We start from the raw sequence: 23,451 nt of genomic DNA, 5'->3' as shown, positions 1-23,451 counted from the left end.
CGGGGCAGGTGGTGGCAGCAGGAGCCCAGCGGCCTCCTACCCCTCACCCTGGGCCTGGTGGTGGCAGGAGAACCCTGGGCCTCCCCTCCACCCACCGGCCCCAGCCTCGCCGTTCGCCCTGACCGAGCCGCACTCTGCGCCTGCCCGCCGCCCCCCTCCGGTACCCCTCTCCTCCCGGGCACCCTCATCCCCGCAAAACTCCCCCGCAAACCCCGTCCCCCCCGTCCAAAGCCCCCCCCAGCAGCTCCCGGCGCCTACATCTCCCAGCGTGCACCGGGGCGCGGCCGGGGTGCCGCGCGGCACGCTGGGAGTGGTAGTCGGGCGTTGGCGGTTGCGCAGCGCCGGTTGGGGGCGCGCGGCCGGCGTCGGTGTCTGGTCGGCAGACGGCAGCCATTGCCGCCGCCGGGAAGAGCCGTTCCCCTTACGGCCCGCAGGACTCAGCGCTCGGCGACGGTGAGCGGCCGCCCCTCCTCGGCTCGCTCGGTGGCGGGGGGGGGGAATCGGGCGTCGAGTTGCGAGCGGGGGTTTCGTGCAGCCGGGCCCTGCTGCGGGGCGGGGACGGGCCCGGCCTTTCTTGTGGCGGCGCCGGGCTGAGGGGGAGGAAGCTGCGCTGGGAGGCCTCGCTGGCGGCCTGGGCCCGGGCGCTGGCCCGTGGGTAATGGAGGCCCGACGGCAGCAGGCCGCGGAGGACGCAGCCCCGCACGGCGGGTTTGGGGAGGGGGAGGGCTGATGCCGGCGGTTTTGCTGGGAGGTGAGCGTAAAGCCGTGAGGGGCCATCGCCGCTGGGAGGGCCGACGCCTGGGTGAGGGGGGCACCCATGGAGAGGGCCCCCCTGCCTCGGGGAGGCGGCGGGGTCTGGCGCAACCCCGTCCCGTCTCGACTGGCCCAAAAAGGCGAAGGAGCAGATGGTCTTTGGCCGCGGCCCCGTGCTCGCCCGAGTGCTTGTAGGCCAGCGTGTGTGATCCCGTGAGGGACTAGTCAGCAAAGGCATTGTGCAAGGAACAACGTGTGAAGCTCTGCGACTTGCAGGTGTCGATAGGGATCTCAGACCCATTGTGCTCCCTGATGTTTGACTCAGTCATTCACGGGCAGATAGTTTGCACGTCCTCCGCTGTGTCTATGAGTTTCTCAGGCAGTCAGTTCCATCCACCCCACGTTCGTTTCCTTCTGCGATTCTTCTCTCTTCCCCGCTTTGTTTTTCTAGAACGAAGACAGCAGTTATGCAGTCGTTTTAAGCTGTCAAATCTATGTTGTCCCCAAAATGAGTGCTGTTGCCAGAGTGACTGTTCTTGCTGTGTTTTAAAGCACATAGTTACGTAAGTCTGTCCTTCCTCTGCAAAGACCTGGATTTCCCTTAATACTCACTGCTGGCCTTGCCGGTGTTTGTGTGGTGAGGGTGCTTCGGGGAAACAGTCTGCTGGAAGACTGGCTACTCCACGAAGGAGCTGAATCAGTCCTCTGAGCTGGATTTGCATGTGGGCATAAAGATGCAAGTGTGAGCACAAAGGAGGGAATGGTCACAAAGGGCAGCTTAAGCTCTTGTAGGGGAAGCACAGAACTTTTCACGTGAAAGCGATTAAGTAGCTATCGCCTCAGGTTCGGTGACAATTTAGGTAAAGTGCATGCTGTCACACTTGTACCCCTCGGCCCATAAGAAGCCCTATACCCTGCCTTCCAAAGTTCTGGCACTGCTCTGGTGGCACAGTGAGCCCAAGTAAAGAAGTTAATCGGCAGAAACCTAATGGGTGTTAACACGCAAGGTAAATGATGCTAATTCAAAATACTACATCCAAGTTGTCTTGAACTACTTTAACAGCTGTTGTGGTATGTTGTCTGTTTACTCTGTCTGCTTTAAAGCCCAGTATTATAATATAAGATCACATTGTATTTCCACTCCTCGGGGCCTGGATTCTTTGTTTTTTGTATGACAGCAAGCTGACAGAGTAAGCCAAATAAATAATATTTTCCAGTGACAGGAAGTTAAAAATTTCAAAATCACATAAACTGGAAAAGTGACATAGGGTAAACAATGGAACTTCCATAAAATATTTCAAATTTTGTATCCTGCATCAGTAGATAGTTCTAATCTGAATATTTGAGATGGTCTTTGCTTTTGCCATTGTTGAAATCTTCCAGTAACAAAATGTTTCTTCTTCATAACTTGAATAACCTATTAAAATAAGGTATTTTATGGTTAGTGCTAATCAAAATAATTTGATGACTACCGTTTATCTTTTGGATGTTAATGTAACTTATTGCCGCAATTCTTTCAGGTGAAAGCAAAAGTTTGAGAACGTTTTATGTTGTTTTTCCAATTATTAGCATAACAGTTTTGTTCTTTTTTTTTTTTTTGTTAACAGCTGTTAGCCTAGTAGATTCATCTTGGAGTTTATAGAGTGGGTTTTTTCATGCTCTGTGGTACAAAAGCCTTATTAGTGTAACAACAAACAAAAACATTGTTTCAAATACAAGAAGTCTTTAAATTACATGACTAAAAAGGACAAACTGGGACTTCTGTCTAGGTTCTAATAGTAGTCAGTACGACAGGATTTTCTCATTTCTCTGGCTATAGAGAATTGGGTTAACATATATGCCAGGAGGGCAATAAAATCAAATCCTATTTAACCAAGATTTCTGAGATGTAAAAGTGATCTTAATTACCCTATGTTAAGTTTGTTGATCTGATAAACAGTGCTGTTTTCTTTCTTAGCATCAACCTTAAGATGAGTGGCTGCCGGGTCTTTGTTGGACACTTAAGCTCACGTGCTCGGGAACGGGATGTGGAGAAATTCTTCAAAGGATATGGACGTATACGAGAAATCCATCTAAAAAATGGGTTTGGATTTGTGGTAAGTAATACTTTATTTTTCTTTCTCTTACTTGCAGGTACTAGCCTTGCTAAGATTCTCTAGAGCATCTTCCCTTGTCAAGGAAAGCAAGATGTTATAGAGAATATTAGTTCCAGTGGGAAATGGGTAGTATTAATATACTTTTCAGACTGCTTTTCAAATGTTGGGATTACAGTTTTAACTGGGTTTTGCTGGGTTTTGCTCAAAATCTTGGTAGTATTCTAGCTACATTAAATACACTGTCTAGTCATAGTCTTCCGTGGATTTAAATTGTATCCCTTATTTCTGAAGACAGTATAAATATCCTGTAATGGCATTTCAAAACTTGACAAAGTCTCGACCTGAAGAAAAGTTTATGCAGAACCACTTGTGTTTCTCTCTCACTCCTTCTAGTCTGCTTGGTCACATCTCTAAATAATAGCCCGACATAAAAGCAAAGTAGTTGGCTAAGACAACAGGTGTAATAGGTGCTTGCTGTTGGATTTAAGCACAGCTTTTAACTCTTGTGCAGCTAAAGTTAGGCATATTCACCACTAAAATGTGTTCACAGGATCTATGTGTCTGTCAGACTATTAAATGAAATACAGTTTATTGGATCTTAGTTTTCTACCAATGCTTTCTAGAGCTGTCTGCTCCTAAACTGTTGTCCAAATTTTTACAGCTTTACATGTTCCCAAGTTGACTCAGGATCAGCCTGCTTCTTAACTATTATCTCTTGAGAACTGATAATTAGCTGTTCAGCTCCACTGAGTTCAAACTGGAAAGGCTGATATTGCCCTTGCACTATGGCAGGCTTACGTGCCATTTGTTCTGCCAAGATCAATCCCTTGGGTGAAGCTATGGGAAAAGAACAAAAAAACAGGTTTTGCCTACTTCAATTTCATACAAGTATTATTTCTTGACTCCTACACGTGCCAGTTCCTGATTGCCCTGGAATATGAGCTACGTCTTGTTGACTGCCAGTAGGTAAATACCTGCCGGAGGTAAATGGTCAATCTAGACGTGAGCCTGAGTTTATTTAGTATGTCCTTTCCAATTGCTGCTATTTCTCAATCACCTTTCCCAGAGCGTTGCTCTTCTCTTCTTGGGCAGGGCTGTTGACTCATTCAGGAACAACTTCTGTTCAGCTCCTATATGTGAGTCAGCCAACCCTCCTTCCTCTCTTCTCCAGTTCCTGGGCAGAAGCATTTTCTTTTCACAGCTCACTCATAAGCTTGAATAATTGTCCCATGACTGTTTAAAAAATCCAATTGTTCTCATGATGAAGAATTTTTTCCTTACCTCTGAACACAATTTTCCCCGCCTTTACCTGTCATCCCGTCACTGTGCACCCACATGAGGAAAGCGCTTCCATCAGCTCTGTAACTGTGATTTAGGTTTTGGAAGACTGACTAGATCCCCTTTTTTTCAGGATGAACAGACATGGCTCTCAACCTTTCTTTTTTCACCTACCTTCTGATCAGATTTGGTAGCCCTCTGCTGGTCCTGCTCCAATTTCTCAATGTCTTGAGCTGAAGAGACCAAAACCGGACACGGTGTTCCAGGCGTGGCCCAACAAATGCCAAATAGGGTGGAATAATCACATCCCTTAGTCTTGTGGCTGTACTCTGTAAGCTGCTCTTACGGAAGCAACCCAGCAGGCAGTTTGCTTTCATTGCAGCAAGGCCACACTGCTGACTCACACTTAGCTGACTCTCCACAAGGATTTCCATGTCCTTTTCAGCAGAGCTACGCTCCAGCCACTCGGATTCTAGTCTGTTCTGCTGCTTGGGATTTTTCTATCCCAGATGCAGGACTTCACATGTATCTTTTGTTAAAACTTGCAATTCTTCTTGACCTAATCTTTCAGCCTAGCAAGGTCTCTGTCTGGTGTTTTTTTCTCCTGGTATATCTATATTCTCCTCCCACTGGTGTTAGCCACAAAATTATTGAGGGTGCACTCGGTCCTGTCATCCAGATCATTTATAAATACATTGAATAGCATAATCCTTTGCGGTGCCTCACTTGGGATGGGCTGTCAGTTCATCTTTGGTTTTGGTTATTTAAAATCTGTATTTATAAAACCTCTTTAAAAACCAAGTGATTTTGATTGAACATTGTTGTAGTGTTAAAAGCGTGTTTCTTTGCGCTTGATTGAAGTCATTGCTTGATCTTTGAAATTAATTATATTTACTTAAATTTTGTAGGTTTCAGTGCAGAATGTTACCAGACTTCAGGCTGTAGAGCTAGTTGGTAAAGCTAGATAGACTTGCAGACATATAGTTTGTTAGAAACTAGCTGAAGTCATGGGAGTTGTAGGTGCTACCTATTGATATTCTTAAATTCTGGGCCTAAATTAATTTTCTCAAGACAATCTTTGCATCATCATGCAAAGATGTGTGATATTTCACTCAGTAGTGAGACAGATTTCAGTGCAGAAGGGGTAAGATTGCTTAAGCAACACTGTATTGCTTCTGAAAAGCTGTTTATAGTTATGCAAACGCTTTCTTCAACTTGAGAAGCCTCTTCTCTGTTGTTCATTGCTCTCAAGCTGCATTTCCACAGTTGTGTTTTTTTCCCCATCCACACTGTTGGTTCAAGCAGTCCCTACCCAGCAGCTTGTTCTCACTGCTTTCTTCCTTTCCTTTCTCCTTTGGCTGCATGTGGTTGTTCAGCCACATAATGAACCTACCTGGGAAGCTGATCTAGTTGAAAAATAACAGTCTTTTTCACCCCACCCCCTGCACAAAGAGTGCTGCTTTTCATCTGGATAGGTTTCTTGACCTAGTTTCCTGCAGAGCTGTACAAACAGCTTTGCCAAGAACCAATGGGCTGGATAGTGGGCAGAGGCTACTCAGGCTGACTAAAGCAGCATTGCTGCCAAGAGCGAAGCAGCAGATTCCATTGCAACAGTATATGGAATTGCATATTATGGCTGACCCAGACCCACAGGTGGCCAGTGTTGAAGAGGTGCTTATGTTTCTTACTCTTCTTACACAGGCGCCTTTTTGCCAGAAAAGTGAGCTGAATTCGTTGAGGAAAAAATCAGAAATGGCTTTTTTTCTTCTACTTTACTCTTTTGTTGCCAATTCAGTAAGAACTGAATCAGCCCCAGAACTCTTCAGAGCCTTTTGGGAGTGCACAACTCTCCTGCTTTTGGTTGCAGATTGTTATATGGATTTCCCTGGATGTAGGATTGTGTTTTAAACTGAAGTAATTTCCCCCCATCTCAAAAAAAAATAATTAAAAATGTCTGTAATACATCAGGTAATTTAGTTAGTTTATTTTATATGTCCTGCAAATAGTTATACTGAAACAACTGAAGGAAGCAAAAGGAGTTTGCGGGGTGGAGGGAGAAGAAATGGCCATGAATAGGAACATCTGGTTTTCAGTCATAAATGTATTGGGAATTCCCTTCCTTGTTCAAAGTTCTGGCTGATACTTGCTGCAGAAATATAAAATTTATAAAGAAGACCTGTTTTCTAGCATTTGAATGTACTATCAGAAAAAATATATTTTTATTCATGTTTTCTTTCTAGGAATTCGAAGACCACAGGGATGCTGATGATGCAATTTATGAATTAAATGGTAAAGAGTTGTGTGATGAAAGGTAAGCTTCATACCATAATTTCACTTACCAACAGCAAAAGTGCTTTGCATTCAAATACAGTGCATTAGCTTGTGCTCTGACACCTGCTTCTTGTGGCTCTGTGGTGGGATACACCTTTCAGAACTCTAGTTAAAGAGAATCATTGGGACCCTGGATAAAGTCTTACATAAGGCAAAGATAGTTGGGGACTGAAGGGAGTGGTGATTTGGAGCAGGGCTGACTAGTTCTGCACTTGCACTTATTTCTCCTTCAAATCTGACTCAAGGTCTTGTCACCAGAAATATTAGTAAAAGTGAATTGAACTTATTTATTTGTTGGAGTGTGGCCCTTCAGTTTACAACAACGTGGACTATAGTCATTGTATGTTACAGTAAATTTTATTTTGATTGTGCAAATGGGTTTAGGTCATTAGGTTATTGTTACTTATTTTGGTACTCTTTTCCCTCTGTGATTAATCTTGGGCTCTGGTTGAGCAAATTTAATTGTTTCAGTCTGAATTACAGACCCATGACAATTTTCATTGAAGTCTGAGAGAGATGAATGAGGCAAGGGAATACCATGGTTCTGGCTCTTTAAGAAATGCCAGTGACTATGTTATAAATCATTGCTTGCAAGGGCAAGATAATTCTTGTTTGTGCACATGTGCTTCCAGTTGCAAAAGATTTAAGTCAATGTCAAATACTTAAAGTTTGCGTTTTGTTTTAATTTTTGTTTGTTTGTTTTGTTTTGTTCCTATCGTAAGGGTTACAATTGAGCATGCTCGAGCCCGAAGAGGAAGGGGCAGATTCCCACAACGGTTCAGTTATTACCAGTCACAGAGTGGATCTAGGTAGGTGGTCTGGTCTCTGTTTCCTACAAACAGAATAACTGCAGAACTGTACTGAAATACTGTTTTCTTCGTGTGGTTGGAGTTAGGGATCCAGCTCTGTTTCCTTGTATAGCTTTATGGAAAAAGTTTTATGTTCTCAAACCTTGGAGGTCCATTACTGTTATTTACCTCCTCTGGCTGGGAGAACGTGGATTTTAAAGCAGTTTTAACTGGCTCACAGAGGTTCACAAACCTGTTGTGAAATGCTCCCTCTCCTTCTTGTAGGCACTACATTGGTCTTGCTTCCTACTGTTGTATAAATGATGTGAAGGAGTAATGGTGCAGCTGAATTGGCTGTTTTCAACACAAAATCAAGAAAAATGCCAGAGCTTTGTTATTGAGGCTTTTGTCATTAAACTGAGCTTACAGGCTTAGTAGAATTATTGTAGAGCAGTAGTTCAAGGTATTTGCTCTCTAACCCAGCTTTCACATTTCCAGTTGTATGGTGACAAAAATGCTTACTTCAGCACAGCATACAAAAGGAACTGTATTGGAGAAACACTGCTAGGGCACAAGACACTAGCATGTGCAGAAGTGTTTAAATACTAGTGGACTAAGTTTGCTGACCGAGCACGTGCCTTGCAGAAGGAGAGCCTCTGTCTGAGGCTGGAATCTGAAAAACAGGACGTAGTTCATCTCTAGAATATCTGTAGTGGACACGCAGTATTTGTGGAGATGTTCACTTTCATTGATTTGAGTGGTGAACCTTGCGCCAACTTGGTGGAGTTTGTGAAAGTTATGCAGAGTTGCATATATTCCACTAAACAACTACACAATAATGTCTTTGTACTTTATATCTACCTGTGTGATGTAAATATGTATGGAATAATTTACTCTGTAAGGACATTTATAGCCATGGCCTATTCAGAGTACAGTTTGGAAGAAAGATGAAGACTTAACTGACATAAACCTCTGCGATTGTTTCAAAGTCAGAATTGCTGCCAGTTACAAACCAGTGTCTGGAACATCTAATTTGCATATGCAAGTATGCTAATTAGATTATTTTTTCTTTAGTGGCAGTAACCTTGATGCGGTATAATTGGTCCGAGGTCCAGGCTAAAAGTGGACTTTTAAAGTAGGAAGTGTGATTGAAGGTCGTGGGCATCTGACGTTGTAGTCATGTTCATGACGTCAGACTGCCGATGCCAGACAGGAAGAGACTGCCGTTTGCAATAATGGAAAAATGAGACTGAGCCTGCCTGTTTTGGGACTCTGGGACCTCTGTTTAAATGCCTGGAAGATCTGGATGTTCTGAAAAAAATTGGGACACTTTGAGGTATGCACTGAAATGAAATTGCCTGTGCTTCAGTGTACAAATCAATACACACAATTTAGGATTATGTTTTATGGGAGGAGATGATGAGAATAATTTTCTCTGAGATCAGTGTTCTTGATCCTTGAATCTTTTTCGTAGTAATACAAAGTACTGACATAGTTACAATCCTGCATTACTTTTAAAAAGGCTGGCATACCTTTTTCTGTGGTTCTCGGATCCACTTGGATTCAGGGTAACAAGGATTGAGGACAGAAATGACCTGCAAGGACAGTATTCTTTCCAGATGTCTTACTTTTCTGTATGAACATTTTTAAGCCACATTTTCATTTTGAGAGAAGCTTTAATTTTTGGTGAAGTGAAAAAAATGGGTTTCATTCAGGAACTATAAACTGCCACGGTTATTGCAGGGCAACCAGTTATCTAGCTCTCTTTTTATTAAAACATTTCTACCCACAAAAATATCTAATATAGGTTGTGGTGGCATTTATAAATATTAACTAGTGAACTGGAATTTACAAGCATGAACTGAAATGCCTTTAAATTGTGCTTTCCATCTCCCTGACGTGAAGCAGAATTTATCCTACTAACTAAAAAAAAAAAAAAATTGTAAAAATTGCCTTTTACATGAATATCCTCCAAAACTGTGTGTGAGCCAAGCCTATCAAATACCAGAATTAAACTAATCGTCTTTATATTTTTATTTTTTTTCATTCTCCTAGGCACTTGTTTCAGTGTATCTAGAAAAAATGGCAGCTCTATTGACTGCCTTGATATAAAGTTCTTCATCAAAATCCTTTCTAACCCCCTTGTAGCAGCTGTCTTCATGTAGTGGACTCTTAAATGTATTTTTGACTAGGGAGAATCAAACCTGCAGTCCAGCAACAAGGAAAATACTTAAATCTCTCAGCAAACTATAGAAAACAGCAGATTTCTTAAATTGTAAATTCCTTACACTGGAGACTTTTTCCTTTTTTTTTCTTCCCTGTGAACTCTTGTAGCCGGTATGGCCCTCCTGTTCGTACTGAACACAGGATCATAGTTGAGAACCTTTCATCCCGTATCAGCTGGCAGGTGAGTTATCTGGTCTTTGTGTTTTTACACCTTATTTCCCTACCCTGTAAGTAGACTGCTCTCAGACTAATTTCTTAATAAAGCCATCATAAGTATTTAACCTGAATAAAAAATAAGAAGAAATGTTTGGTTTCACAGCTGTGCAAATAAATCTATAACTAGATTTTGTAGTTGGGAACTGATTCTTGCTTACTTGTGTTTACCTGCTGATTAAACTTTTGAAGGCCCTAGATTGTTTCTCAATTATTGAAGCATAGCGTCCCTCCAGACAGCATTGTCCTTTTGTATTGTTACACCTGGAAGTACATGCCTTTGTTTTGAGTGAAATTTGGGGTCTTATGTTTGGCAAAATGCTTTTGTGACACGATGCATGATTGGAAAGACTGGTAATATTTAATTAATAAAGGGAATCTTAAGAAAGCTACTGTGTAAAATATGCTTACTTTAGATATTTTTTTTAAAACCCTAATTTTCAGTAATTGTATTTTGATGTTTCCTTGCCACCTTGTTTATTCATTTTTTTTTCACCTCTTGCTAATGTTTTGCTGATGTTTACCTGGCTTTTAACAGAATAACTATGTAATCAGTTCCTTTGGTTGTATTCTACATAGTACACAGTCTATGGAAAGTTTACTTTTTAAGGGCATAGCAACAGATGCTATTTACAAAATGTGGGTAAATGGTGGAGTTTAGTCATGTTCATTAACCTTTATATTCTTTGAATAAAGAGACTTTAATTACTGTACTGAAAGATGCAGTAGAACGTGCTGAATGTTCAAAGCCCTGGTCTTGCAGCTAAATCGGCGTGAGGAGGCTGTTTGGCTTGCCTGGAGCTCTGCTCATGTGTTTCATAAGCACTTGGGTACAATCCATGCAGATAAACGGTTGAACTAGGTTTGTTTATCTTCTGCATGACAGGTTCAAAAGGTTCATAATTGTACGGTTGTATTAATTATTGAATAACTAAAAAAACAACTTGTGAGCTGATGTGATGAGCCAGTGGATTTAATCTGACTCTCTTCTGGGTATGCTATGCAAGTATGTATATGGAGAGATGGCTTTAAAATACAGCGCTTGGAAGTTACAGCAGGGACCAGACAAGTAAGCAAGAATGGAGTATTAAGGAGAGTAAATCTTATAATGTGGTTAAATTCATAACTTGAAAAAAAAATAACATTTCTGTAACTTTTTTTTAACTTGTAAATATTTATAATGGCTTTATGTGTACTTGCTGTTTTGGACTGAAGCCCACCCAATTCAGATTTCATACTGATGAATCTTTAGGACTAATTAAATGTTTTAATGACTCTCTTAAATATGTGTTAAGTTAGCGTAAGAGACTTTACTTCTTGATTCCTGCCTAAATAGAAATTGTTTGAAGCTAAAATCCATAAAATCCTCATTTAGTTTTGAAGCTATACTGACTATAGTGTTTTAACTTCTTTTAACTGTGCTGCTTACACAACAGATTAAAATGGCTGACACATTAACAGTAGTGGCATTATTCTTCCTTTCTAATCCCTGAGCTTCTAGCAAGCACAATCAATATGAAACCATGCTTTAAAACTGGCATGCATAATTTCATCTTTGGTGTGTGCAGATCCTCATGCTTTAAGAACTTCTGGCTCCTTTAAAAGTTTGTGTTGAGATATTTAAGTAAAAAAAATGACAATGACAAAAAAACAAATGCAAAACCCTCGCCAACAATAAAATTTGTATTCAGATCAGTTCCCTCAAATTGTTGACTATATTGTTAACAGAATTGTCAGAATTCTCCTTATTTTAGCAAACATATTTCAGATGTTCAGAGCTTTCCAACAGCCCTAATGAGTTCTCTTCAGTATCATTGAAATTTCAAGCAGTTGGGAAAGTAGATCTGTGTTACATCAAGATAGATTTTTTTTTTTATTTTATTTTATTTTTTTTTTTAATATACATTTTCCCTCTTGTATAACACATGCACACTTACTCTCTTTTGAGCAATAATGTTGGCATCTTAATCATGATGACATTACAAATGATATTTCATGATGATGATCCTTAGTATCCAGTGTATAGTGTGGCAAGTCTGAGGCAAGTCAATTTGAAAGTCTAAAACTATTGAATTAAAAAATAATTATGTAGATTAACATTTTCTAACTTCCTTTTGACTTACCAGTCCTGGTCTGGTTAAGCTCTCATTGACTTGAGCAGAGCCAAAATTTTGTTCTTCATCCTAAATTGGGATTAACATAATGGAGTATTATTTTTAATGGTGCTGTAGGGTGCATTTTTCATTTGCTGTTAAAGTTTCTTTGTGTTAAGCACATGTGAAACAAGGAAAATACCTATGAGTTTGCATATGCCAGTTTTTAAAATAAATATTGAATTTGAATTAAAACATTAGATAAAACTAAGTCTTCTTACATTCTGTGGCAACTGTTCTAAAGTTTTTCTTGGCTTTTTGTTCTGTAGTCTTTTCTTTCTTAAGCATATTTCTAACCAAGTGCATTTTGAACCTCTTCTAACAACCTTGATTTGGTTAACCCTTATTTTTCTTGTGTGGAGGAAAAAGAACCAAAGATTTGGGGGTTTTCTAGTGGCTGAAATTCTAGGGTTTGGCCTGTTCTGAATTTTCCTTTTGGTTCCTATGACACTCCTGTTTTTTGGCGATCTAGATCTTGGTTTGCCTGGGTTTGATCTCGATTGGCTAGCACAGATCATCCTCGGGTTCTTTAGCCACTTCTGGAGACTATGTCCAGTGCTTTCAGGGCCTCTGGTACCTCCGTGAAGCATATTGCTATGAGCCATCACTCTGCCTTTCTCATGTAAGAGAGTTCCTCTTGGCCAGCTAGGTATTGGACAAGCAACTCTTTGCTTAAGGTACCTTCTTTTATCATCTGCCACTTGTGGCGTGTTGCGGTAAGTAGTCTGGGATTGTAAAATACCAGATACTGTTTGGTAAAAGTACTGCTTTAACTTACACAAATGTTTAGCATTTTAGTGACCTTTTACATTATTTGTTTGTACTTTATCCTGTTGCTGAGCAAGTAATTTTACAGTGTCCGCGTGTTTAGCCTCTATTAAGTTAAATACAAGGGTGTCTATTGACGTGGCACTGTAGTCTGACAGATATTCAAGTGAAATATAAGAAAAATTTTTCCCATGTCAAGTTATCAGTTACATAGTAATTACACCTATTTGCTTTTAATTTTGGTGTGAAGTTGGGGGAGGTGAATGAGTTTGTCTACATGTATTGGATTGGTATTTAATTGGGGTGGTAACGCTTATAGTCAGTCATGAAAATTTCCATTTAGTACTGCGTTGCTTTTCATCTATTTTAGTTATGATTTCAGTGCATATGTATTTTCAGTGTTTTCATAACAGCTGGTTTGGGGATGCAGGATTATTTTAAAAGCAGTATTTTACTCTCTGTAGTTCTAAAAGTGAGAGATTCTTTCTATATGCAGCTGCTGTTACATAGGATGAGTTTCAGAAACTTTTTTCTAAATTACATATATTTATAGAAAAATATAAAAACATTAAGCAGTTTTAGCAGAGAAAGCTTTAGTGGGTATTACCTACTGCTAGCTGACTCGTTCATGTCTTTTTTAAGGCTAAAATGTTAACTTTTGCTGCAGGACTTGAAAGATGTAATGAGAAAGGCAGGGGAGGTCACCTATGTGGATGCACACAGAAACAACAGGAACGAAGGGTAAGTTAATTTGGGGTCCAAATCTGTATGATAACTGAAACTGTTAAAGGCAAGATTATCCTTCTAATACAAAAAGAAATGAAACATAAATCTGTGGTGTGGCTTAGATGCTGAAATTTCTCCAATTTAAAAAAAAGTAATACCCTGTCAGTAAGTAGGACTCAGTCTCTCCTCCCTAACATGAAACAATGTCAAGACAGAAGAAGGGGGAAAACCTTTCCACAGTTGGGTTCTGCTGTCTTGAACTTAGGGTTATTTATGTATAATAATTTATGATCTAATTTTGACTTCTGAGGCTAGAATAATTCCTGTCCGTGGCTTCTTTGCACTGGTTCAACAGACAAAAGTAATGAGAAATGAACATATAACCAATCTGCATAGGGAATACCTACCTGCCTGCTCTCCATTCTTAATTCTGCAGACTACAAAGGTCCTGGACAATAAAGCAGGAGAGAGGGAATTATGAATGGAGCGTCTGTGCTGGCCAAACAGTGCTCTATGGCCACTGCAAGCAAATGTAACTTAGGCTTTTTTTGAGGGGAAAATGGATTAAAAAAACAAAGACGGGATTTTTCTATTCATTGTTAAAAATCTAAATAGGGCAGGAGACTCTGCAAGTTTATTTTGTTTCTTGGACAGCTTTAGAATGCAATTTAGCAGAGGACTAAAAGATACTTCCTCGGCTGGTGCAGTTTTGTGCACCAAAAAAACTTCCTGGATTTTTTCCATCTCGTTGCAGACGAGAGTTTCGGGAAGGTTTAAGAAAATGTGAAAGGTACGGATGGCTAGGACTGGTAGTGTCATGTTTTCCTGTTAACAAAGTTAAAAATTAGCTTTTGGAAGATAAAACATCAAGCTGTGAATTAGCAGATTTTCTGAAAAAGGCACAAGCTTGTTCTCCTTGCTTTTTTCAGTTTCTCTGAAACTTTTTTTTTTTCTTTCCTGATGGTACACAGGGTTGTGGAATTTGCATCTTACAGTGATATGAAGAGTGCACTGGAAAAATTGGATGGCACTGAGCTGAATGGACGCAGAATTAAACTGACTGAAGATCACAGAAGGCATAGGTATGTCACCTGATCGATAAAATTTTGCTGAGGGCATAGATTTAGGTAGTATCGATGCCAAAGTTTTATGATGTAATTCTTTGGCCCCAAGCTAAATATCACAGCACAGAACTACTTTCTAGCAGTGTAAACAGATTTAGATAAGAACTAACTTGCTGAAAATAAGGTAAATAGAACACTGTTGGATGATAGCAAGAATATTTTTTTTTGTAAAGATAAAACTTTATAGCTAAATGAAAGGATTAAAAAAAATGGAATTTTGGCATTAAAATAATTTTAATTTAATAGAAAAGTGCTTCACAGTCCTGTGAAATGTCTCTCAAATACTTGTGGATTCCAGCCTTTTTATGAGAATAAAAGAAAAACAGCTTGCTTGCGTTATTCCCAAAGCAGTTCTGCCATTTAGTCATTAAAAAAAATGTTAGCTGTAGCTCTTTCATTGTCTCTCTGAAAAATAAATCAATTTATTTTCATGAAAAAAAGGATAGAGAACTAGAGAAGGCATTAAACTCTCAGGCCTTAAAGCATACTGGTGTTCCATGCCTTTAGAGACATTTGTAGCATCTTGAAAGAAACCCCATCTAATATACATGTTTCTAGAGAGAATAAATACAACTGGTATGAATTTTCATTTCTGTGTTTTTCTTCACTAAAAATTTGGCTAAAAAAATTTTTGTCTGCTACTGGGGCAGGAGGAAGCATATTTTATTAGGTAAGTTGGATTTTCCTAAGCTAGTGGAGAATGTGAAGACTAGCAGTTCCTGCTCTCCTTGGCCTAACAATATATTATGATGGAGCATAACAGAAATCCAGCAGTACTCCGAAATAACTGAATGCTGTGCATCGTGCATTCAGATGGATGTGCTGTGCATACAAAGTAGCTGAGTGTTTAAATTGAGTTTTTTAAATTTAGTAGGAAGTGAGACTACAGCTCTTAATTGTGTTTTCTCTAGAAGCAGATCTCGATCAAGGAGTTACTCAAGATCTCGCAGCAGGTCCAGGTCTACAGGATCTTCCAGATCGGACAGCCGGTCCAGGTCCAGGTCAAGATCAAGGTCCAGGTCCAGGTCTCGCTCTCGATCCCGGTCCCGATCCCGCTCTCGATCCCGGTCTCGTTCTCGCAGTCGTACACCTAAAAAGAGTTACTCGCAGAAAAGCCACCGCTCCAGCTTGCTAGCTTCTTCCCCATCTCCCTCTTCTTCTAAAAGAAAATCTCGTTCTAGGTCGAGCTCTGCTCATAGCCGTAGTTAACTTGCTCTTAGAGATGTATTAATGCATTTAATTTGATTCAAGTTTCTTGAAGACTTGAGACAAATTATACATGAGAACTGGGAGGGGAAGAGTTAACACGATGAAAGGGTAACCTCCTCTTACATTGCCAAAGTGCCTGTCATCAAATAGGCCATCTCTGAGAGGAGGGGCTGTCAGCTTTCTCCTTTCAGTGAAGTCTGGAGTGGGAAGTCTTTTTTTATGTTTTTTCCCTGCTATTAGTAAACATTTTTATCATAGATATATTACGTACACATAATGCTGAGGTAATGGGATGAGACAATATGCTGCTTTCTCCCTCTATTGCCCCTACTTTCCCCTCCACCTCCAAGGCCTTTGACTTCCAAAATACTCTTTTAGCTTTTGTCCTTGGTATTAAGTCCCTGAGAACAGGAAGTATAGATTTTATTCCTTTAAGGTTCTGTGGCTGTTTTTCTGTGTGAGAATGAATGGACCAGCTGAATTTAGAGTTCACTTTTTTTCCCCCTTCGCTTGGCTTAACAGGCTGTTTTAAGTTCCAGCTTTAAATGACCTTGGTAATATGCTTAATTTGCAACAGACTTTCAGGAATACACATTGGTCAGTTGAATATTGCTCAGTTGGATAGTGAATCAATACAATGTTAACCAGTAATGAAAGCTGGAATTTTCTGTTAAAATGAGATGTACCATCCAGATGTCAGGATTATTGAGACTCCATTATACTAATTTTCCAGTAATTCACTAGTATGTGGTATTGTACGTAGAGGCCTTATTTGACAGGTGACTCCATAAAACTGCACAGAAATGTCAATATGCATGTCCATGTTTTTGATGTTCATAAAAGTGACATAGCTTTCATACCCAAAAAGTATGATACTGAATAACATGTGTATGACTAGCAATAGTCTTGATGGAAAGGAAGGTTATTTTAGTAATCACAGCAGCAAAATTCCCAGGAAAAGTGTAGTCAGTTGTGACAGGAAACATTAATCATATTAAAGCATAAAGAGCATAATTTCTTTAAATCTCCTGAATGCACAGTTGTTTTGATTAATAGAAATTTCCACTGCAAATACTGTTTGTTCTTATAATTGGAATTACATTTTTTTAACTTCTGTATTGTTAAAGAAGGGAAACATTTTTGGAAAAATATGTAAATTAATCCCAAAGTCTTACATGTGTTTAAATGTACCATTCCTAATAAAATAAAACCTTTTTCTGGCTTACTTTGCAGTTTTGTTTCGTAACGTTACTGTTGCTGTTGTTCGCTTCGTACAGTCTTGCAGACATGATCAGAAGGAGATTTATGTGAAGGTGTACCCACATGGAAGCAAGCAAAATGTAAACTAGAAACCAGTTATGACATGTAAGTAACCAGATGCTGGCTAGTAGGAGGATAGGAGAGGATTTACTCTCATGGCCATTGGTGGCTCTTTGCATGGGTGGCAGATAGTAATCTCTCCCCGGTCCTTGCAGAAGATCTGTGTGATACCTCCTCGTCCACCAGCTCAACAAAAGAACCAACAACCAAATGGCTATAGGTGTTGGAATCTTCCTATAGGTGAAATCATTTGTCACTTAAAATACGGTGCCAGAGATTCTTATATTGCCTACACTACTTCAAGGCTGACACCCTTTCTAGAACAAATTACTGCTGATCATGTTATTTGCATGTGTGGCTTGGTGTGATCTGAATATGCTGGTAATTCAGAAAGAACACAAGGAACAAATAGGAATAGCTTTGCAGAGGAATCTTAGCAGCCTGTTGGGAAAGCTGGGGTATGCTTAGCTGTGTTAAATGCCAGTGTCACCTGCTTTGGTAAATTTGTTACACTACCAGAAATACTCCCAACGATGTCCACTGCATACCTAGGCCCTTTGAGATTGGCAAGTGCAATATCAGAGACCTTGAATGCTTCTGACCACAGCATGCTTACCTTGCAAATAGTTTAAATGTAGAGCTAATGTAGATCTTGTGAATTTTATTAATTCTGGATTCTTTATTGTACGTCATTTCCCTTTCATAACTTTTTGTTGATTCAATCAGCAGTGGCATGAGTAAGATCAATATAGACCAAAGAACCAGCCTCTCCTTTCCCCCCCGAAATACCTTGAGGTTATAAGCAAGCTTATAATTGTTGTGATTGCAGCCATAAATACATACAGCTTATTTCTGAAGCTCGTAGATTTGTGTTGCTATTAATACTGGTTAGAAGTACATTTATTTTTTTTAACTTATTTTAAATGCTATGATTGAAGTGATAGTGGTTTAGTATAGAAACACCTATGACAGTATTTCTTTTCTGTGCTGGCGTAGTAGCGGTTTAAACATCTTTGCCAGCACAGCTGCACCCAAGTCAACTGTAGTACTGGTTTCTAAATGTAGCAACAGGTAACCGGGGACTGCAGATTGTAGGGTGGTGTTACCAGTGCAATGTGACACCATGGAAATAGACCTCTCGCTAATTTTCTTACATGTTTCTCAAGGTGGCAAGCAGCATCTCTTTGTTCCCTTAAGATACACAAAGGTGTTAAGGTGAGGAAAAGGTGAGCTTTTGAAATGCTAAGAATATCACATCTGATCTTTCTCTAGGGAGCGATCTGTTTATGGTAGATGTGAACTTGGCAGCTTTCTCGATATTTATTTGAAGGGCAAGGATAGGAATCTTTAGCAGCTAAAAACAGTTTCCTTAAAGGAGAGGTTGAGTCCCTGGTTACTCAGCTCTTAGTTGTTTCTTTTGGTATATTAATTTAGATGCCTGTAAAAATAATGGATTTTGAAGCCCAAATTTTTATTGTGCATGTGACTGTTTTCCATGGCTTTTTCGGTGTCAAAAAAGCTTAATGTCCAAAAATGTATGTGAGGGAGAAGGCAGAAGGGTGATCTGACTCCTGTCCCCCTCCTCCCCCCTCCCCGTTTCCTGCTGTGTCACCACATTATTTTTTTTAATTATTTTTACTTAGAGGACAGACTATGAATAGCAGACTGGATTTTTTTTGTCTTTAGAAAAAAAAACAAAACCCAAACCAAACCTCAAGACTATCATATCAGGAAGTCCTAACAATTTTGAGCAGGTTTCATAGCAGGACAGTGCTGTTTGGTTCACAGTAGAGTTGGAAATGAAAGCTACATTATTCATTGGCGTTCAAAGTTTTGACCTTACCTGACATGTAAAATGAACTACAACTGTGTACACTTAATTAATTGCTTTGATGATGGATAACTCATTGTGTCTGACCTCATCTTGGAGCAAACCTGATCTGGAATTTGTAGTTTTAGGCATGTGAGTTGGTGCTAGAGGGGTTAAAAAGACAGCTCAGCAGCCTGAATAAAATACTTGCTTGGTGGTCAGCAAGTGTGGAAAAGCCTTGAGAAGGAGGAAGGACTGGGGTAAATAGAAGCCAAGAAGGGAAAAACAGGAAAAGAGGGGAGTTTGAGTTTTGACAGGTGGCAGTTTCACTGTCAGACTTGTATAGATAGACCACAGAAAGGAATACAACCTTTATATACAACAGTTCAAATTTAGAGGTTTCCTCCAGCAGGGTGATCTTGAGATAAACAAATTGGGGAAGGTGTGCTTGTTTGTTTTGTTTAAAAATATTTGGTCTTCGCTGAAGAGTGAAGGGTCTGAAGAAAACTGAAGTTGGATCTGTGTTCCTGTGAGAAGATGGTATCTCTAAGTCAGGTAGGCATCTTGATTGGTAGACCTAGACTTGCTTGGTAGATTCTTTAGGGAACAAATTATAGTCTGAAACTTGGCTGAACTATTACTGTATTTCAGAAACCAGATTATTTTAAAAATAGAACATCTTTAGACTGCGTTGGAACAAATTATTTATCTGTATAAGGTGCCTTAGTTCCAACTTTACAGAGCACAAGAATGTAAGCTCCACTTTAAAATAACCATAAATAGACTTCTTCAATGTATTAAAGTCATACCTTTTACAGGCAGCATGTTCCAACATCTGACACTTTCCATGAGAAAGCTGGGAATCATCCCTTCCAACTGGCAGAGAGCTGCTGCTCCCGGCCCTGCAGAGCCACAGGGAACAAAGCACTGAAGTCATGATGCACCTACAAGTGAATGTGTCATTACTCCTCCCCTTACTCTGCCAACCCCAGCCTTGAAGAGCGGTTTGCACACATTTCTCCTCAACAAGTGGAGGTGACATAAGACAATACAAATGACACTTCTTTGTTGCTAATTGCATTCTTGTCAATTTAACACAGGGCTCTCCATCCATGGCTATCCCGGCAGTTTGTGATGATAAAATGTATTATACTTGGCCACGTCGCATCTCTGCTTTACAGAGGAGAACATGAAAGCAAGTGGTGGGGTTGCTGACCTGCGGTGTCCAAAGGAGGAGGTGAGGAGGAGGAAGGTGCCCATGGGAAGGCCGGGATTCCTCAGGGAACAGGCTGGGCTCTGACTCATGCCATCTAGTGGTGTAGGTGCCTGTGGAGCCATGAACCCGGCTCAGAAGGAGTTTGGTTCCTCTCAGGTAAGAAAAAGTTTCTCTTTCAAAACCGAGGTGAAGTAGCAGCGTGCTCCTGGGGAGGAGGAAATGCCCCGGGATCTGTACCCGCAGCGCTCTGCCATTGCTCTAGTGGAGAGGGTCAAGGACGATGAGTTCTGAGGTGGGAAGTTCTCAGCTCTGCCTGCTCCTCCTGCTGCACCCTGATCATAGACCTGAGTCCTGTACAATTCCCAAGTGGCTTTAGTTTTCGTACAAGGGTTTTGGAAGCATATAACTTCCAGTCTGTTTCCTTCATTCCCCCTCCTTAGCCATTGTTTGCTGGAAAACTAAATGCACTGTGTGTACAGTACCCGGGGGCATGTTTCCCATTTTACCAGCCCTGCAATCAGTTACCCCTCCACCCCCTCTCTTTGCAAACCTGCAGAGTTGTTACCCGTTCACCCTGGGGGTGATTTACTAGGACAATATCGCTGATGAGCTAACAGTTATGCCTGGTAGAGGGCTATAGCTGGGGGAGCAGGGCAGGTCGTCTTAAAGGAGGGGATACAGCAGAAACACTGACTCCACATAAGGGAGCCATTCAGGCTTTGGATAGAGTCAGCACCAAGATGAAAGTGCAAGGGTTAACAGGCCGGGGGCCTGGGTTAGAAACAAGGCCAAATTATATGCTGTAGGGAAATACTAGCTAATGGCAGCTCTGTATGTCTGGGTAGTCTCAAGATGTTCAAAGGACAATAACTACTATTGATTTGCTGGGCCCAGGACCATAAGGGAGTAATGGGGGAGAGCAGAAGAGTGTATGGTAAAACCTGCTCTTCAAGATTAACAACGGGCTTAAAAGAAAAGACAGAGTTTCACCGGTAATGAATGATACTTTTGTGTTGTGTGATGGCTTTCTCCTGTAACCAGGGATGAATATCTTCTCTCCGTTCTCTCCTCTTCCACTCTAGAAAACTGTTGAGCTCTGTGGGTATTTAGGTTGAGCTGGAAAGATGCAAATCAATATGCTTAGAGTGGATGTTTCAGTTCAGACCAAGAATTGCTTTGTATTTGTGTATGTAGGTGTGATACATCACTAGAGACCCCGAGATCAGGCTCAGCAGGATCCTACATCCACACTGGATTTGCTTTACCCAACAGCTATTTCTCCTTGCATCTCAGAGGCCCGCGGATATTACGTCATGGTTCATGGAGGTAAGACGTAGCAGGTCACACTTGTGAAGGAAGTGAGCAGCCATTGGTATAGATGAAGTCATTAAAATCTGAAAATGCTCCCACTGTAGGGCCTTGAATGCAGAGGTACACAAAACTCATACTAACGTTTGAGTCAGATTTTAGTTGGGGGTAGGGTGGAGGTGTTGCAACAGATGCTGGCACTGCAATGACAGGAAAGGGAAGTAAGGAAAAGATATACAGGGAAAGAAAGGAAACTGGATGAAATCTTTGCATTTCATATCTGCAGGTGAAAGAACTATTCCTCAGACTCAGTGAATTGGACTGTGGGTCTGGGCCCCACAGTTGGGATTTTCCTAAGTGCCTCAAGGACATCAGGAGTCCAGGTCAGCAGCATTCCAGCTGCTAGCCAGAGCTCTCCAAAAGGGGCAGCAGTCTCTCCTTCTGCTGGTACTGACCACCAGAGAATCAGTATCTGGCCTCTCTAGACAGTCCAGCCATTCCATGCCTCTGGCCAAAGATGGAATTTACCAGAGCTGGAATTAAACACAGCATCTAGTGCTTCTGCCTGAAGTGTTGGGTTTTGATTGCACTTGGCTTTGTTCCTTCTATGTCTTTTTCCCAGTAAAGCTTCAGATCACACTGGATCTTTAGCAAAAGGTATATGCAAGCAGCTCTGCTGTTCTTACACACATGGCTGTTGCCATGTTCTTTGCATCACTGCCAGTTCTTGTGAATGCCTAACTGAAAAGTGATGTGCTCAAAAAAATGAGTTTTCTTATATGTTTAAAAAGCTTCCTCGTTCTTTTCCTTCAAATTGTCGCAGCAGAACACTGCTGATCATGTAGACTGGTCTTCCAGGTTTGCCAAAATGCTTGCTGCAAGCTTTCTGCCCACACCTGCCCTCTATTTGTTTCAATGTGCTTTACCTTTTCCCAATTCGATGATCTAAAATCCACATCTGCTAATTGTATATACTCTCCTAAACTTCTTTTAGTCTGGTAGCTCATACCTCTCATCCTTGAACATCAAAATGATTGCGCTGTGCTGTATTTCCCAGTGAGAATGGATGATATTCAGTATGTAACTTTTGAGACCCCAGATTTCTGAGCAAACTCCTTGCAAACTCTGAGTGAATTTACTTAGCTCAGCTAAGACCTTGCAAACCTGCACTGTGCACTTTCCTACCCTGCATTTGTCTATACTACCTGAACAACAGTAATAGCTGTATGTGGCAGAAGAGTGTGGTGAGAGTGGTTTATGCTTGTACTCACAGGGAAGAAGCTGTGGTGTTAGGTAGCAGCCAGTGCCGCCTTGGACTTTAGAGTCTAAAGCTTCTTCACCATGTTGGTGGGGTTTACGTAGCAGTGGGGTTTGTCCCGTATGTAGGCAATTAGATCTCGGGGTGCCAGCTGCAATGCAATCACAGGGCAAAACTTAACATCTCATGAAGCAAACAAGGCCCAGGTGGGTTCACAGCATGGCAGCAGCAGTGCTTTCAATGAATATTCAGCTCTCTGAGAGCTCTTGCCAAGGGCCAGTGCGCTCTGAACAGGGACAAAACCTCACCTCAGCTCCCACCGAGGTTCCTGCTGGCAGGAGGCAGGCAGGGCCCCCAACCTCCTCTGGCTGCCCTCTGGGCTCTGAGTAGCCCCTTCGTTAACGCCATTTGCAACCCCTTGTCTGCTCTCCTGGAGGTTGGCTGGGACCCCACCAGATGGTGCTGTAACACTGCCTCAAGGAAATACCATTTCTAGAAGATACTTGCAAAATCCGTCTTAAAATAGCTCTGGTGACCCAAACCATTGCCTTTGCGGAAAAAAAATACACACACGCACAAACCATAACAACACCCCTGACTAGAGCACTGGAAACTCTGTCTTCCTCCCCTCATGTGGTTTCCGGCAGGCTCACCTGCCGGGGAGCAGAAGGGAGAGGTGGGGGAGCAGGATGGGGCTCAAAAATCAACCGAGGAGCTGAGCCATGTGCAGCTCTCTCAAAGGATCTGCTAGAAGCCATGCCTGTGTGTGCAGATATTGTGTGTCCCATCCCTCTGACTCTCTGGCACTGCCTCAAGACTTCAAAAGTCCCTCTGTTGTGAGGACCACTGTGAGGACTGATCCAAAGGGCTGTGG

General features: G+C 41.2%; 1 protein-coding gene and 1 long non-coding RNA gene across 3 annotated transcripts; both read left to right on the top strand.

Annotated features, from left to right (window-relative positions):
• The first annotated feature begins 318 nt into the window (after positions 1-318).
• LOC106887971 (serine/arginine-rich splicing factor 5-like) lies at positions 319-16,894 on the top strand. 2 transcript variants are annotated; one of them, XM_014941830.1, is made up of 8 exons: positions 319-453; positions 2,711-2,849; positions 6,368-6,438; positions 7,181-7,267; positions 9,581-9,653; positions 13,274-13,347; positions 14,304-14,414; positions 15,368-16,894. In XM_014941830.1, exons 2-8 carry the CDS (start codon positions 2,724-2,726, stop codon positions 15,663-15,665), a joined length of 840 nt encoding a protein of 279 aa, XP_014797316.1. In that variant the 5' UTR covers positions 319-453; positions 2,711-2,723; the 3' UTR covers positions 15,666-16,894. The 2 variants fall into 2 exon arrangements, with proteins under 2 accessions (XP_014797316.1, XP_014797317.1); XM_014941831.1 differs by lacking the exon at positions 319-453 and adding an exon at positions 1,067-1,760 and having other exon boundaries at positions 15,368-16,890.
• Positions 16,895-16,989: 95 nt separating this feature from the next.
• LOC106887897 lies at positions 16,990-21,970 on the top strand. Its single transcript, XR_001411986.1, has 3 exons — positions 16,990-20,032; positions 21,206-21,337; positions 21,606-21,970. It is a non-coding gene; the product is annotated as an uncharacterized LOC106887897 (long non-coding RNA).
• The last annotated feature ends 1,481 nt before the right edge of the window (positions 21,971-23,451 follow it).

The sequence above is a fragment of the Calidris pugnax genome, unplaced genomic scaffold (assembly GCF_001431845.1).
Source record: "Calidris pugnax isolate Ruff unplaced genomic scaffold, ASM143184v1 scaffold56, whole genome shotgun sequence".
NCBI classification, from domain to species: Eukaryota; Metazoa; Chordata; class Aves; order Charadriiformes; family Scolopacidae; genus Calidris; species Calidris pugnax.
The sequence above is the reverse complement of the archived record's forward strand: the minus strand, read 5'-3'. Positions and strand labels throughout refer to the sequence as shown.

What these genes read in the sequence shown, in the direction of transcription:
- LOC106887971 (XM_014941830.1), top strand. Translation starts at nt 2,724, where the DNA reads ATGAGTGGCTGCCGGGTCTTTGTTGGACACTTAAGCTCACGTGCTCGG. An exon ending in AAAGAGTTGTGTGATGAAAG is followed by an intron (nt 6,439 to 7,180) that starts GTAAGCTTCATA and finishes TCCTATCGTAAG; the next exon opens with GGTTACAATTGAGCATGCTC. An exon ending in CATCCCGTATCAGCTGGCAG is followed by an intron (nt 9,654 to 13,273) that starts GTGAGTTATCTG and finishes CTTTTGCTGCAG; the next exon opens with GACTTGAAAGATGTAATGAG.